Genomic DNA, 17,283 nt, shown 5'->3' with positions numbered 1-17,283 from the left:
CACTTTATATATATATATATATATATATATATATATATATATATACACACGCTCAAAGTCATTAATTTTATGAAAAAACAATGAGATCTGTCAATCAGAATTCAGATATAAATGTACTCCGCACCAATATACTAGAGATTCATAATAATTACTTTATTCAAATCTATGCATTCAGAGTAAGGTATTAAGGAAGATTTGTATCAGTTTTTGCTTGCCTCACACAAGCAACGTAATATTGTTGCCAGATTCGGCTTGCAAGAGACAAAACATTTTAATAATTGACTTCTTAAAGGAAGCACATATTTGGCTATGATAAGCTAAGCTTGAAATGGAATTAGTAATTTGAGATAACTAGGAGTGAGTTTCTTCATGTTGAGAAGAATCTTGTTAGAACTTTTTTTGCGGAGACAAGAGCGTAGCTTACTATTAAAATGCAACGCGTAACTATGCTAATCTTAAAATGCACTGATTTGCAAATCTAGCCACCAATACACATTGTCTGCAATTTCTCCCGTGTGTATCGCTATGATCATTGCCTAATTTATCTTTTTATATTCTGTACTTCGACCGATGTCATTAAAATTCACAGTTTGAAATATGTGGAAATGTGTGACCGTTTAGGAGCATAAACGCACTTCAAACGTTAGTACATTGATAATATTGCGTATTATATACCCACTTTAGTTCGTGGCGCATATTAATATCACTGTTTTAGGATTTTGAGAAATGATACGGCATGAATGTGAATCAATGCAAGAAAACAAACTTAATGATTCGAAAACACAGTGATACAAGTAATGTAATGTTCTGCTTATCGTTTAATGCAAATAAATAACGAGTTTGCAAGAATTAATATATTGCATTATCTTTCGGGTTATATGGGGCAATATAATTATCGGGGAAAGCTACGATAAATAGTTGTGTAACTTATTACAAGGTACTAATATTCGACACTACAGTCAAGGCAACAATACACTTTGATTAAGTGCAATGTCGCTTATTGCAGAATAAAATCTTTTTAGACATTTTACTAACCTTAGAAGCAATGACTTTCTTACGAACCCAAAGGCGGAACTGCAGTGAAAAATTCAGTGACCTTGAGTAGCAAACTATACTTGACTTTCGAACAACAGAATGTACTGTCAACACCGATAGGACAAGAGAAAATAATCGTACTGTTCAGAATCAATAATATAATTCGTGAAACAAGCTGGCATGGTATCCTCTAAACACAGTCTGCACTCCACTAGCTCACCTTTGTTCTTACCATTGCATATGTCTCGTAAATTAAATAAAAATGTTTTAACCGTGTGTCAAGTTTCGATACTTGTACACGATTGCACATCTGCAACACTTGTATAGCGAACAACATACAAAATTACGAAGACATGACAAATCTTGTTCTATAGCTCGTTTACAAGATGAAACTTGACAACGCATTAATATAACGTAGCACTTAAGCTACATGAATAACGCTGTCCTAATAAATACAATAATTAATAAGCACGATTCAGTAGCTTAAGAAGATATTTGCGTTAAATCCCCATTTAAAGAAATTGTTTATATCTAGTTTGTAACTTCCTTTTTGCATAGCAAATATTACATCATCATAACAATATTAATGACCAATAATATCAGCATTTTTCGATTGTTTCATTTGCCAATAGAGAATTGGTTAGGCACAGAATTCATAAATATTTTTCAATGTTCTCAAATTTATCACCAAATCACGAGGCATTACGTTTTTCAATTAAAGTTTATCAAACTATAGCATAATAATAGAAATTAATAATATATAGAACAGAAAAGATATTAAGGTTATTTATTATAAGCATTGATGCAATTATTGATTACGTATTACGAAGTATGTACAGCTTACATATAATTTTAAATAATATTAACAGAAAATATATATTCGAAGTATAATCATAACTTTTATCATAACTTTATTCTTTTAATGTACTGAAATTTAATAATAATCATCATAATCATTATTATAATATATACTTTCAGTGGTACTGTATTATTAAAACGTTTTAATGTCTTAATAATAACATTTTATTTTATGTATATGATTCATAAAAATCATTTTACTGTTTCGTACATATCTATGGAATTAAATGCCTCATGAAATGGTGAGTTGTTTTTTCACAACTATGAACTTCACGTCTACGACTTTGCGACTATTTTTGTTAATAGAAAATTTCTTATCGTTATAAATCGGTAATGTCATTTATGATATTAAATAACACACAAAAAAAAGACACGCACAGAAAATAAAGATTTTTAAACATGTAGAAATATCTCTGCCTCCCAGACAACTTTGTTACACTTAGCGATGAGAAAAAGCGCATTAACAATCTAAACCATATTTGTCTTTTTTGCGTTTGTAAAAATGTATTGTCTTTTATTATTTAATTTGGGCGTAAACGTGAGTATGAAAATCTGTGCTTTATAGTGCAACCGTTAGGAAGTAACAAATTTTTTTGCAAAGAACTCGAAAGTAGTACGGAATACGTTATTTCCTCGAAAGTATATTTATATACCTGTTTGTATATATACATATATATTAAATTAAAATATAATATACAAATATATATATATATTGAAACAGGTAGTCGTACGTAATCCCAATTTTAAATCTCTCACTGAAGAAGTCATTCATATTTCTGTGACAACTACTTAGTTACAAGTAGTTCTTTGTTCCCAGGTAAGGGTCTAATAATAACAACTTATTAGTTGCATTTATATCTAACCTGCTTCACTGTCGCTTGAATCAGTGCTCGATGAAGAAAGCGAACTACTGCTGGAGTCACTATCGCTGCTACTACTGCTCGACGCTGACAATCGCGAAGGTCCACCACCAGTTCCAACTACATCAACGGACTTACTACTATCTTCTGTAATAAATACATAAACGATTTCGTTATTATACCTAATTTCACTTTAAACGTATTTTTCTCGATATATTTAGAAAATATTTTAAAAAATTGATCGATGCTAACCCTTTTTGGCAGTTTTCTTGACATTGCCTAACTGCCCTGTTACGTCCTGTAACCTCTTTTCCAATTCTTGTTTCTTTTCAGCCATTTGTTCATCCTTGGACTTACCACTGACTTTCTTATCTGTTAACACATGGTAAAATATTATGTAAAATATATTGTATAGGATATATTATATAAATTATATGAGATAAATATTATACAAGAAATTTATTATGTCATAAGTATGCGCGTACGCATGCATATGTAGACTAAATTACAGGGTTGAGAAGTAACTAGTTACTTGTAACTAATAACGTTTTCTCTAGGGATGCACTAGGTGCAGCCTCGCACCGCACCAGTTGCGTGTAAGCGCTATACTCAGCTACACTACACTAGAGTGGTGCACGCTATGATGTACACTACATCATTATTGCGCTAACACCCTGTCCCCGCTTGACTTCCATTTTCAAATTTTGTCACACTGGCTCTATATCGTCCCTTTGAAACAGTGTAGCAAAATCCCACTTCGTGCATAAAATTTACTACACCGTAGCCACGGAAACACGGTACACCGAATGAGTTCGCTTACCACCAGCCATGGAAACACGATACACTATCTGAGTGTTGCACTAGTGGGGCAATAGTGCAATCAAGAGAAAACGCTAAGTTACAGTTGGACCGTTTTCGCAATATGTAGTTACCTGAAGATTAAAGGTTACTAAGAGATTTATTAATGAAATTAATTATTTAATCTTTAAATAACCATATATTGTAAAAATAGGGCTTAATGTCACTTTTTTCATAATTTTAATTTAACTTTATCTCCAACTGTAACTTAATTTAGATCCAATTTTTCATTATCTGGTTAACTTGTGGTAACCCGTGACATCATCATAAATGAAGCCCGTTGGATAAAACATCAAGATAAGCCTAACGAGTTAACCAAAAAATGAAAAACCGAGTCTTATTCTTTTAGCAATTAGTAACTAATTTGAGTTTCTTTTAAAGTTACTTTACATATTTTGAACTTATTTATCAATTTAATATAATTGGTTAGAACCTCAACGCTACTGCCACTACTGCTTGCATAAAAGACAAAGGCTGCGTTCAAAAGATAAACGGTAATTTAATTTAATTTTGTTAATGTCTTATTGGTTCTTTAGCTCCAAAGAGAAATTAACCAATCACAGTTGAATGAGATGAGAATAATTGATTAAGATTGGTCACTTTTTACCAACTTACTGCTTACTACGCAATATTATTTCCATTATAGACGGTCTTACATTTTCTACTGTAATTAACCGATTCGCTTACTGTTTATATCTTACTACCGTTTTTTGTATGCGTTTCTGACTTAAGGCTCCTGAATAGTCACAATAGTGCCAACGGCACGTAACAAAAATTAACGTGTCATTTCTCGCTTCTGACGCGACGATTCAATATAGCTGTGATAACTACTCACAAGTAACACTACCCAAGTGTTAATCACCGATCGTCTTGAAATTTGGTCTACATATTCTTTAATGGAAAATATTTGATACGTATTTTTTTATATCGGCTAAAAAACATTTTAAGGGGGCTAAAAAAATGTTTTAACATTGTAAAAACTACTATCGCAACGTGTATATTGTGTCACTAACTGCAAGCAAAACAAAGAAGTGTATTTTAAAATAATTATTTATTCTAATTTTGAAAATCTGACTCCAAGTTCGTATTAAGCGACCCCAAAAACACCAGTATTCACATTCTTATGGAAATTAAACAATTTCTTGAAAATTCGTCAGCCATATTGGATACGACATTTTGAATTTTAAAATTCTGACTTCAGATTCGTAATCCCCGATACCAAAAACCCCCAGGTAATACATTTCAGCCAATTTTAAATGTATTTTTCAAACATCCAAGCAAGAAGCCCACGGTGACACAATATACACTTTGCGATAGTAGTTTTTACAATGTTAAAACATTTTTTTAGCCCCCTTAAAATGTTTTTTAGCCGATATAAAAAAATACGTATCAAATATTTTCCATTAAAGAATATGTAGACCAAATTTCAAGACGATCGGTGATTAACACTTGGGTAGTGTTACTTGTCAGTAAGCTTATTCTGTAACTTTTAACGATAGTTTGATATCGTTATAATGTATTGTTGCACAGCTTTTTCATACATGTATAAACATTCATAAATATACATAATGTTGTATGTCATATGTCCATGCATGTCTATACATCCTTCTTTCTTTTATAAAATTACTGTTTAGTCAATTAAATTAAAGAACTCTTGTAGATAACAATATCAAGAATATAGAAGGGCAAATTAGAGTCAAATTCGAATATATGTGTAAGCCATTTAAAATTTTTACATTTTTCGATAAATTGATATAAAAATATATAAATATAATTTAAAAAACTTAATGTTATATTGTATTACATGACATGTTTCGGCATCATAATTGTGCCATCATCAGATGTTTAGAATTCGAAGAGCAGAAACAAAGTAAAAAAGTCAATATTAAACTATATAAAAGATGCATTGAGAGAACTAATCTTATAAATATATGTTACATAAGAGACGGATTACATATATTTATAAGATTAGTTCATGTGAACCAATATTCACATGTCTTAATTGATGGAGCAACATTACTATAAGTTTCTATCGATATTCTATAACCTTCAGCCGCTGTTTTCTGCTGATTAAAAAACAGAAGCAATGCATGTCGTTAAATGGAATAAACACGATGTTTACTGCGTCTATTGTTAATGAACGACTAAATATCATGAAATAATATTAAAACATTAAGAAATAATAGCTGTGATTAGAACGTCTTCGACAACACTGACATTAGTGTTATCTCTTGCAAAAAATCCTCAAAACTAAATCACACTCCTAATATATAATATATATAATGATTATATACGAGCAACTTTTTCTACATTTCTCTAAACTTGATTTTTTTCTAAAAGAAACAATGTGAAAATTATCCTTGTAATTATTTTTTTGTTTTCTCATTAATATTATTTTTATTATAGTAAATAGTAATTTTATAAAAGACAGAAGAATATATAGACACGTATGGCTATATTTTACATATAATTATATGTTGATAAAGGTTTATGTTTATGATGTTTATATATATGTATGTCTATATATTATATATTTGTGCATAAAAAATTTTTTTATCGACATTATTTTTTAAAACAAAAAACTATAACTAGTTACTTTTAGAAAGTAACTTACACTCTACTAAATTATAATAATATTGTTACTATTGTTAATTTACACAAAACTAAACTTTTTTTCAAACATGTTTAATGCTTCATACATGTTTTAAACAGCACTATAAAAAAAACATGTTTAAAACATGTTAGAAACATGATTTTTATCAACTCTATTTTATATACTTGAATTTTTTATTATAATTTTAATATAACTAAACAATATTATAATTGAAGTATAATGTATATACTATACTGATGCATTATGTATAAAGTATACAGTACATTACCATTGAAAAATAACAGCTAAATTATTTGATAAATTCAAAATAAAGTTAAATTTATAGTAAAGCTTACGTGGCTTCTTTCTGAGGCATGATGCAACATAGCTTTCCAGTTCTCTAAGCGTTGATGGCTTCAGTGTCTCAAAATCAATTTCGATTTCATCTGGATTTGAATCCCTCAGTGAAGGTTCCCGAGACTGAATTATGTGTACCACACGACCTAATTTGTCACCTAAAAAAATAAAATAAATGAATAAAAAGTGATATTTATGGTTGATTTCTTTCTTCATTATTATATTTTCGAATAGACAAAATAATTTATAGTATATATTTCACAGAACAGAATTATATAAATAGCAAAGAAGTAAAATTGAAATACAATATCATAATAATAATTTTAAACATTTGGACAGTAATTAGGTTATATATATTGTTATATTATAGCTGATCATCCACCAATACCTCTTGAAAATTTTTTGTATTTTTCATATTAAACGTTATCTCTCGTGCTATATAATCTTTTCATTAATATAATTAGAATTTTAATCTAACATTTTACCTGGTAGCTTATTAATATCCAAGCTGAGCTGCCTCTTCTCATCGTAAGACATTGGTTTAGCACTATCTTCATCTTCCGAATCAAACGAAATCGGAGGTGGTTGATTGCCAGTATTTTTCTTCTTGTTCCCAGTAGATCTGCTGTTAGCCTTCGGCCTCTTGGTTGCAGTATTTGCAGTTGTAGCAGCTTTTCCAGGTCCCCGGCCTTTACCTTTTGGCTTAGCATTCGCTGCTGTTGGCAAATGATGTCCTAAACTTCCTGCAGCATGGGTCTTATTAGGTCCTACTGCTGTAGTTTGATGGTGAAGATCGCTAGCTATGCCACCAGGCATTTTTAAATCGCCTGCACCCATTGCAACACTGGCTATACTAGCACCGACACTATCGGAAACGTTAGGAATGCCACCACTTGGTTTCATAAGTTCTTTCATGGCACCAGTATGACTGGCAACAAGGCTGCTATTCTTATTGCTCATTGGCTTTGATTTTGGTTTGTCTGGCTTTTTCTTTTTATTTTTCTTTTTACCGCTCTCCTCTACTAATTTCCTCATTTGCTCCTGCATAGCTTTCAGCTATAAAAATAAAGTAATATAAATTATATTTTGATCTGCATTTGCCTATAAAGCAATTTTATTTTTTTTTCGAAAAAAACATATATATTGTACTTATACAAAACTATTCATTTCGTGAATTATTTCCGTGTCAACATCCATCATTAGAATGTCAACATTTCGTATTACAGTTCACTTTATCAGGGCGAAGAGTAGAAAAATAACCCACAAAGTGCATAGTTTCTGTATAAAAAGTACCCGTGAAAAATATATATTATACCTCTTGTTGTAATTCAAGTAATTTTTGAGTACGTTCTTCAACTGAATCTTCACTATCGGAAGAACTGTCTCCTCCAGAACTGCTACCACTACCGCTACTGCTTCCTTTCATAGTTCCCATACTACTACCCAACGGTTCATCGGGAACTTTAGCATACCTAATTATGTATCAATTATATAATTAGATATTTCTATCATGTATTTAAATTCCACGTTGTAGAAAATTTTAACTACCAACCTCATCTCAAATATATCTTGAAGTTTTCTAGCCATTGAAACAACATCATGATCGGGAGGATTATATTTGTAACAATTCGTAAATATAAGTCGTACGTCACTCGCAAATTCGTGTGCAGTTTTATATTGACGATTATCCATTTTCGTCTATAAAAAAAAGTTAATGTTTTATATTAAAATATATAGATTATCTAATTATATTATAGAAAATATAATAATGTAAAACAAAAACAATAATAATATTAGGACTCTCGAATATTAAACAATATAACAAACAATATAGCAGGCTAATGAGAGTCAGCGACGATAAACAGCGCAAATATTATAATGAACAATCAATACTCAAAGAATGGATTGATGTCTTCTTTATTTGAACGTTTCGACTCTCTTTAGAGTCCTCCTCAGCAAGAATAATAATGTAAATTTTGTGGTAATCATTTGTAATTCTCATAGTTTTAGAAAAATTTTATAAGTTTAACTCGTTTCTGTACAATATTTGTGATTAATACAATCAAAAATATATATACCTTTACTGTACCAAGATCCATAGGTTTCTTGATAATTTCATGATAGTCATGAAGGCCTAGAAGTTCTGCATCAACAGGTTTGTAAAAAGGCCAAGCATAGGGCTGCATATTGTTAAAAAAGAAAAGATTAAATTATATATTTCAGAGTATTACACTATTTGTAATAATTAGTTTGCCATATATGGACATCACAATTACCGAATGTTTTTTAGCGAAAAGTTCCTTCAAAATGTCATTGCAAGATTTTAGGGCTTCAGACAATTTTTCTTTTCCTTTGACACCAGCATGCGGAGGCTACAAAGTAAGAAAAGAAACATATAAAAAATTGTATTATGCTTATATACATATTATTATTATTATTATTAAATCTTATAATTTATTTTTTACAGTAAAAGATTTTCAATAAAAAATATGCCATAAAATATATAAATTGTTATTTAATATAAATCTGATAATTTTTGCTTGATAGATGATGAGACAACACAAATGAACGGAAGGAATATGAAGGAATAATAATAAATGTACCTGTTGGGCCATTGCCCCCATAAGAGGCATATTGGCCTGATGGTATGGCACTAAGCCGTCTTCCGCTTGTCTCGTTGGCTGAAACAGCCATGACATGAATTGTTTAAATTGCCGTTTAATGATATATTATTTAATTAATCATTGATCAATGATTAATATAATTAATATGATTCATGAAATGATATGACTTTATAAATGCGAGGAACAAGGATGTTTGTTACATACTATGATCATGTAAAAAATATAATTTGTACTTCTCATATTTAAAAAGATATATCAATAACAAAATTACATTTGTTTTAATCTATTATGGTTCTTTTACATATTTATTATATAACTATTTTATTTTTATATAAATGTAAAAATCTTTAATTTTTGATAAAATGTATACACATTAAAATTTTTTAATTAAACAAATAAATAAATATGTATACACGCACGCGCACGTACGACTTATTATTTCATAATGAATATTTTACTTTTCATCTGTACAAATATGTCACATTTCATATATCAAATATAACTCATATCTCTTTAATGTTTTTGATTCGAACACAAAATATAGCAATAAAGTAATAAAAAAAGAAAATATATACTCACCTTCTTAATTTGCCTGCCAGATTCCCTTCTCGTAGGTATTTTGGCATTCTTGGAATCCATAGGTGTATACAATGGATCAAACGCATTTGCAGTAGGAGTTGTAGTATCAGCTTTTCTTTTAACTCCCTTTTTAAGTTTGGCAGGTTGTGATGGAGGCATTACAGTTGGTGTTGTAGGGACTTGTGGAGGTGGAGGCACAGCAGAAGTTGTTTGAGGATCCATCGCTGGCTGCGCATGGTAACCCGTGGTTGGAGGGACAACTTGCTGAGGCAAAGAATTGTGAGTAGCCATTGGTGTAACGCCCATACTTGACGGTGGAGCAATGGTGGTTGTATTCGTGCTTCCAGGTACTGAAGCTGGTGCCTGAGTACCAAGAGGCGGCATAGGTATAACGCCTGTTGTTCCAGCTGATGTAGCAGAAGGTGTTAAACTATTTGGTACACTGGAAGTAACAGCGGCTGCACCAGAAGCTGGTCGTCCTCTACCTGCTCCTGTACCTCCTCCCGCTACTCCCCCTACTCCTGGTCCACCAACTCTTCCAGCTTTTTTGCCTTTGGGTCCTTTTGGAACAGGTGGATCTAACACTACCTCTTCCTTCGGCATTTGTGCAACCTATGAAATATATATTATTACACTATCATGTTTTATTTAATAAAAACAATATGTGAACATAATAAAATTTATCTGAAAAAAAAAAAAAAAAAAAAAAAATATTTTATATGTATACACGTAGGTATTTCAGAAATAGGTCGCCAAACTTTAAGAATATATTCTATTCACTGTAAAGATAAAAGTCACATAAATATGGATCTGAAAATTTTTCCTTTCTATATAAATTATATATAAACATTTATAATTATTTTTTAAACACCCTGGTGTGTATGTGTGTGTGTGTGTGTGTGCGTGCACGCGCACTTTCAAACAATTTTTAATTAATGTTATTTAACAAAAAATGTAAAAATCTTCTCCTAAAAATATACCTTTGTAAGAAATAATTTTTCGAGAGCCTGTGCCATAACTACAACATCCTCTCCTGGCTTGTTGTAGACATAACAGTTGGTGAACATAGTATTGAAATCCTGAATACATTCTTTCCCACTCCAGTAATACGAATTCTCCAACCGTTTTTTGATTGTGCCCAAGTCCATTGGTTTTTTGATGATTTTGTGATAATCCTTTTAAATAAAAAATGTATTTTCCAAGCTATCCACACAAAATAATAAAATTATTATAAAGCTCCAGTAAAGCATTTTATGAAGAACCTTATCCATATTAAGACTCTTCCGTATAATAATGAATCATATATTATTGATAGAGGAATGATAGTCTACTGAATAATATATCTCATATCTGTTACTGAAAAAAGAATCATCAGAATCAGCAAATAAATTTTTCAAGGTTATATAAAGGTGACCGCCACTTTTTAAATGGAATTAAATAATTTTTTTCACATACTGTGATTCTGCTAATTATTCTGCACATGGAAGTATTAAAATAGATATAAAAAAAATCAATACAAGATATTTTATATTTTATAATAAACATAAAATATCTCACAAATTATTCATTTTTTGGTAATCGTATCTTAATAATGTTATGCATAGAATGAGTGAATTAGATGAATCAATTGGTATTAAAAAAAACATAATTGCTAATACTTGTAAGGCTTTCACAAGTATTTTCTTCAAAAGTGTCAAAGGATTTGCGGGTTATCGTCGTGACGTGATCCATTGGTAATGACAATGTTTTGTCATTACCGTCGTTTACTTCATCAGAGTGAGGAGCGCATTGACAGTATCAGTGTCTCTTCGCCATGATGAAAAGAACGGCCAGGTTCACGAGACGTTGGCATTATCAATGAATCATGATACAGCACTAACCCGCAAACCCTTTGGTACACGTAATTATTTTTCAAAAATGATATGTAAATATATATTGCGAAGTGTATAATTTTTTTTTAAAGCAATCGTGTTTTCTTTATACCAATTGATCATCTCATTATTCTATGCATAAATTGTAATAAAATAGTAAAAAAAAAATTAATGATTAAGATATATTTCCAATTTCATATCAAAATATACTAATAAAAATAAAATTCTTTTGTATATTATACATGATAATTTAAAATACTATTTGTTTAAAATACTATTTTGCCATCTTTACATACTGGTAAATTGAGTTTTTTCGCATCGACAGGTTGTTGGAAAGGCCAGGCAAATTGATGCTTCCATACTGGTTTCAAAACACCCTTTTGCAAAAATTGCAATTGATTCGTGATACGTCCTGGACGATCGGGTGGTGGAACAACCGGTGGTTGAACTATGCCATTCACCGGTTCCAAAGGTGGTTCGTCACGTGGGGGCGGTTCCTTTGCAGGACTCGCTGGCGTAGTCGAAGCCTTGCCAGGTGTGCTCGTCTATATTGTTCATTTTTATTTTGTTAGTTATACATATGAATAAATGACGTAACTTTCAATTACTTTTGTATCTACATTACAATATTTTTACATGTTAAGTAAGAAATTTATTAAGCACATCACATTTTGCAAAAGCGTATATAGCTTATAAATAACAAAATTATTTCTATTTAATACTGACATATTCACACATTATTAATTTTGTCGGTATCATGCATTTTAGATTAGTTGTTACATACATTTACATGCAGTGTTCTCAGATGTAAAACTACTATTAGCAAATTTATGTTAAGATGCAACACATTTAATAGGTACAAATAAATTTGTACCTATTAAATTTACATCCTGGCTGTGATATTTTTCGCAACAAGTTCTATGAAGTATTTTAAGATGCTCATTAATACCATTATTAAATTGACGACCAATTTAATTTATGTGTGTGATATTATTTTAGCTTGTTTGTGATTGCACTTCAAGTCCGACAGTAATCAACGCAAAATTTACATAACTAGAAAATGTATTAATTTATAAATAAAATATTTTCAGCATAAAGATCTAACCTCAACTTTAGTTTGTTCTTTTGCTTATTTCATTTATTTAAATTTTCAATTATTCTATTATATAATAATATATAAATTTTTTTGTATTGATATATCAACATCACTTTATTTGCTACAACGGCATAACCCAAACATTATTTTTTTAGTAGTAACTTACGAAAAAAAGAGCGAAAATATAAAGAAAAAAGATACTTTAAAGAAACACATTTTTATTCCTTTATAACCAATTATTACACTAAAATTGTATTTAAAAACAAATATTTTAATGATTAAAAACTTTCGAATTTATTTTCCAGAAATCTGTTTTTTAATTACAGCAAATAAGCGATATTTGTAACAATAAAAAGATGTTAAATAAAATTATAAAGATAAAAATTGTTTTAAATTATTAAAAATAGTTAAAAATAGTTAAAAATACAAGTTAAAAATTGTATTTATATGGCTCAATTTTAAAAGAATTCTGAAAAAGGCGGTATAGTTTTTATTCACTATTTATTGTTGCAATATATTGAATAATAAATCGCAACAATAGAAATGGAAATTCAAAAGAAAATTAAGGGATCAAGATCAGGTAGCTGGTCCCTTAAATTCCATTTCTATTGTTGCGATTTATTATTCAATGTTCCGCCGAATAAGACACATAGCACACAGGTATAAAACCATTGAAACCGAGACAAATCGACAAATGGCAGGTAAAAATTTAAAATCTTACCCATAATATTCTTTCGAACATTTTAAGCTTTTTTTGCTACAGCTCTTAAGAAGACAAGAAGTCTACGTGCCTCGAATACTTGTTAATAAATCATGTCAATTTCTCCCCATTTTCTAACTCTTGCATCAAATTTTGATATTTTCCCATAAAATATATGCGAACGCAAAAATAAATATTATTTTTACATTTTCGCAAATTATTTAATAAAAAATTACCATAGAGTTCTTTTGACACATCTTTTCTATAATTCACACGACAGTATTTTATATGCACACATTTTGCTAGAGCATGTATCGAAGTTGATTATATCTGTTTGATTATTAACTTTCTTCATTTTTTTTCTGTAAATTAAATATATGTTCATTTCGTATATAAATTGTAACTAAAACAAGCAGATATAATCATATCAACTCAATACATCAATAATAACGCACAAACCAAACGCGTCTACACTTATCTACAACTTCTAATGAAGAATTTAGATCGAACTTATCTACAATGTGTCTAATATAGAATTTAGATCGAATCTTTACCTGCTGTCTGCATCTACAGGTTCGTTCATTTTACTTGTACTTTACGTTTTTAGATTTTTTCCTTTTTTTTCTTGAACAAATTTATTCCTCAACTTATTCTCCGTTTCCGAAAGTTTTAGAAAGTACAAATAAGACAAACAGATCTAAAAATCATATATTTACTACTATCACGGCATTATGAAGAATTGAAATTCAAGGAATAAACAATATCATTTTGCGTTCGCAATCATATATGTAAAAAAAAGTAAAATTATTTTTGTATATTTGTTATATGGACGTAGATATGGATGTAGACGCATATTATGAATCTTTAGAAGGCTGGACTGGTCACTATAGTGGCCAGCAGAAAACTCGTCGACTCCTCGTGACATAAATATTCAATATGTACATGAATTTTACATTAAAAAATTCAAAATTTCAAGACAAAAATCCCGACTCTCTAAAGGTTAAATACATGATGTCTGTAATATCTGTCCATATCTCTCCTATTACATTTCGGAAACTGTTTAAAACTATGAAAAATCATAAAATACGCGTTCGATCATTTCAAAGGGTTACTTAAGTACAGTCAATCAGTGCAGTCCTTCGAAATAATCAAACATATATTTCACCATTTTTCCAAACCGTTTCTGAAATGTAAGAGATAGAGGCAGACTTTACAGACACCTGTATGTATGTATGATATATATACGTATGTGCGTGTGTGTGCGTGTGCGTGCGTGCGTGTGCGTCTTATACATATATAAATATATAATTCTATATAATTTTTCATAACTATATAAAATCATCATAAATAATTATACAAAATAATATACAATAATGTGAAAATATTTTTATTTTTTATTATATACGTGTAATATTTAACATCTTAAAAGTTTTTTAAGATGAAGAAAAATTTAAGAAGAGAGTTTTTTAAGAAGAGAAAAATTTGTTTGAAATTTTTGTAGTTTTAGTCCTCTATATACCTCTGTAATTCTAGGAAAAAATTGAACGCTTGGTATTATCCATTCAGATAATACTGTTTATATAGCGTGATTCACGCATATTTCACCATCGAAACAAGAGTCTTGTTGATATAGGAAATTTATTGGAAATGCAAAGATATAAACATAAGATCGATTCTGACTGAAAATATTTATGGAGTTATTTGAAACTTTCAAAAATTTGTCATATTGTGATATAGAAATGCAACTATGTACATATTTACTTTTTAGAGATAAATGAAAGATAATAAAAGAAATATAAAAAACACAAAAGTATTATTACATCAAATTTTGAGTTGTACAAACTATAAACAATTAGAATAAGATTAATAAGTTTCATCTATAAGTTACATCTATAAGGACCATACATACAATTTATATATATACTCATGACAAAATATAGAAATCGAGATCTTCGAAAATCTGTTCTAAATTTTATTTTTGAAAGAATTATTTCATGAAAGAAACAAAAAAACTCCAAAACCAGAGCGAATGAGTCATCATTTCATGAAAGATTAACTAAATCTCTTACACATGCCTCAATAAGTTTTTCTTTAAATTTTAAATTATTTTATAAATATCAAGAATCTCTTACTCTCTTAATTCTTTTACTTGAAAAAATAATCTTAAGTATTATTTCTTGAAATATCGATAAAATATCGAAAATTCGATACGTATCGTATTTATATAAATTATTAATGATTGTACGGGTAAAATATAATGCATAAAATAACAAAATGTAATTTAAAATACATAATATTTTTACTATATTATAAGTATAAATTTTGATAATATACGCATGCATGTACAATTTCGAGTATGCACCATACTTTATAAATTAACAATCACATAACTTTGACATATTTAGCAAATTATAACCTTAACTTGTTATAGTTAATAATAAGTAACCACATTCTAATATAAAGCATTAGAACTGCACTTATGATATATAAATAATTAACCAAACAAACAAATATTTAATGTGTGAACATGTTCTAATTTATATATTTATCTGAGGTTGAAAAGTATTTTATATCAATAATCGCGATATTTTAAATATATAACATTTATAAATAGTAGAGATTATGATTTTGAATGTGTATTGAAATGTGTACATGTGTAATTGGATACACGTGAAAGAGATCACTAATAGATAGACTACATTATTTCCAATTTCATATTACTTAATTCTAAAAAAATTGCTCTAAAAAAATTTAATTTTATAAAACAACGTATTTGCTACAACACTGGCCAAGTTAGAATAGGGTTGCATTTAAACACTCAGCATTTTCAACGCTTCTATCTCTATTTTACGTCTAATAAACAATAAAGATAGAAAAACAATTACAAGTGCTTAGAGTGCGTGCCGCGTAAGCGTCTAAACGAAAGACAACGAGATTAATTCTATTTTGAATTTTCGCAATCTGTAAGTCTTGTAAAGAAATAGCAATTTTTTTTATTAATAAAAATTTCAATTGCCGTATCTCTTTCCATTTTGTTATTTCTTCAATTTTGTTATTATGTCTTGAACTACTATAATAATTACTTTTATTACAATAAAACGCGACAGAATAGACACTTTAACAGACGATATGCGATCAATAACTATCAACGTCGAAATGATTAAAGCTACATTCCAAAACGTCTTTTCCGAGAAAGATTTTACTCTATATAGTATGTATAGTATAGTATATAGCATGTGTACTACATATTTCAAGTAAAACTTTCCTCGGAGAGAACGTTTTAATTTTAAAATATACCCTAAAATGACAATTTTTGAAAGGCAATTAATAGATAGTCAATAAATTCTGTTTTCCGAGAATAAAAAAAAGAAAGTAGTCTTTTCTTGTATATTAGATTCTAATATTCCTGGGCCCGTATTCTGTACACATCTACCGACAGTTGTTGGTGTCGATAACTAATGATAGTCAATGGTAAGGGCTATCCTAGGAAAAAAGCGCGGTTCTCATTGGCTCTTGTTACTTAACGATACCGACAACCGTCAGCAGAAGTGTATAGAATATGGGCTTTGAAAGGGTCAAGAAACAAATTCCTTGGAGAAGAGAGAAGAGAAATCTTCGACAACAGTGGTACAATAACAATAGTTAAACTTAAGGGTCTGTCCCTTCAAATTCGTTCTACCTGATCTTAAAGAAGAAATGAACATTCTTAAAGGAGAAAACAACAAAAAAACGAAGGGAAAATGCAAAGGACAAAAGAATTTATCGGACATCGAAATTCGAATATTAGGAAAAGCTTTAATGCTCTTCACGCTCACATCATTTTAACTTTGGCAACAATGGTACAAGATACAA

The 17,283-nt window shown here is 29.5% G+C and overlaps 1 protein-coding gene across 13 annotated transcripts in view; it reads right to left on the bottom strand.

Moving 5' to 3' along the window:
* The window catches only part of LOC108763287 (homeotic protein female sterile), a 36,637-nt gene that overhangs the window by 10,739 nt on the left and 8,615 nt on the right, over positions 1 to 17,283 (bottom strand). For 12 of the 13 annotated variants that reach the window (XM_018510771.1, XM_018510772.1, XM_018510773.1 and 9 more), the window contains 12 exons: positions 11,932 to 12,180; positions 10,745 to 10,939; positions 9,765 to 10,376; positions 9,165 to 9,242; positions 8,838 to 8,933; positions 8,640 to 8,741; positions 8,114 to 8,259; positions 7,877 to 8,033; positions 7,047 to 7,617; positions 6,561 to 6,719; positions 3,006 to 3,125; positions 2,757 to 2,900 (listed from right to left, as the gene is read on the bottom strand). In XM_018510771.1, coding sequence (XP_018366273.1) covers positions 2,757 to 2,900; positions 3,006 to 3,125; positions 6,561 to 6,719; positions 7,047 to 7,617; positions 7,877 to 8,033; positions 8,114 to 8,259; positions 8,640 to 8,741; positions 8,838 to 8,933; positions 9,165 to 9,242; positions 9,765 to 10,376; positions 10,745 to 10,939; positions 11,932 to 12,180 — 2,629 coding nt within the window. The remainder of the gene's footprint in view (positions 1 to 2,756; positions 2,901 to 3,005; positions 3,126 to 6,560; positions 6,720 to 7,046; positions 7,618 to 7,876; positions 8,034 to 8,113; positions 8,260 to 8,639; positions 8,742 to 8,837; positions 8,934 to 9,164; positions 9,243 to 9,764; positions 10,377 to 10,744; positions 10,940 to 11,931; positions 12,181 to 17,283) is intronic. The other variant, XM_018510776.1, reaches the window with a different exon arrangement.

This window comes from Trachymyrmex cornetzi, unplaced genomic scaffold (genome assembly GCF_001594075.2).
Source record: "Trachymyrmex cornetzi isolate Tcor2-1 unplaced genomic scaffold, Tcor1.1 scaffold35, whole genome shotgun sequence".
Lineage (NCBI taxonomy): Eukaryota > Metazoa > Arthropoda > Insecta > Hymenoptera > Formicidae > Trachymyrmex > Trachymyrmex cornetzi.
This window is presented reverse-complemented; position numbering and strand designations above follow the sequence as displayed.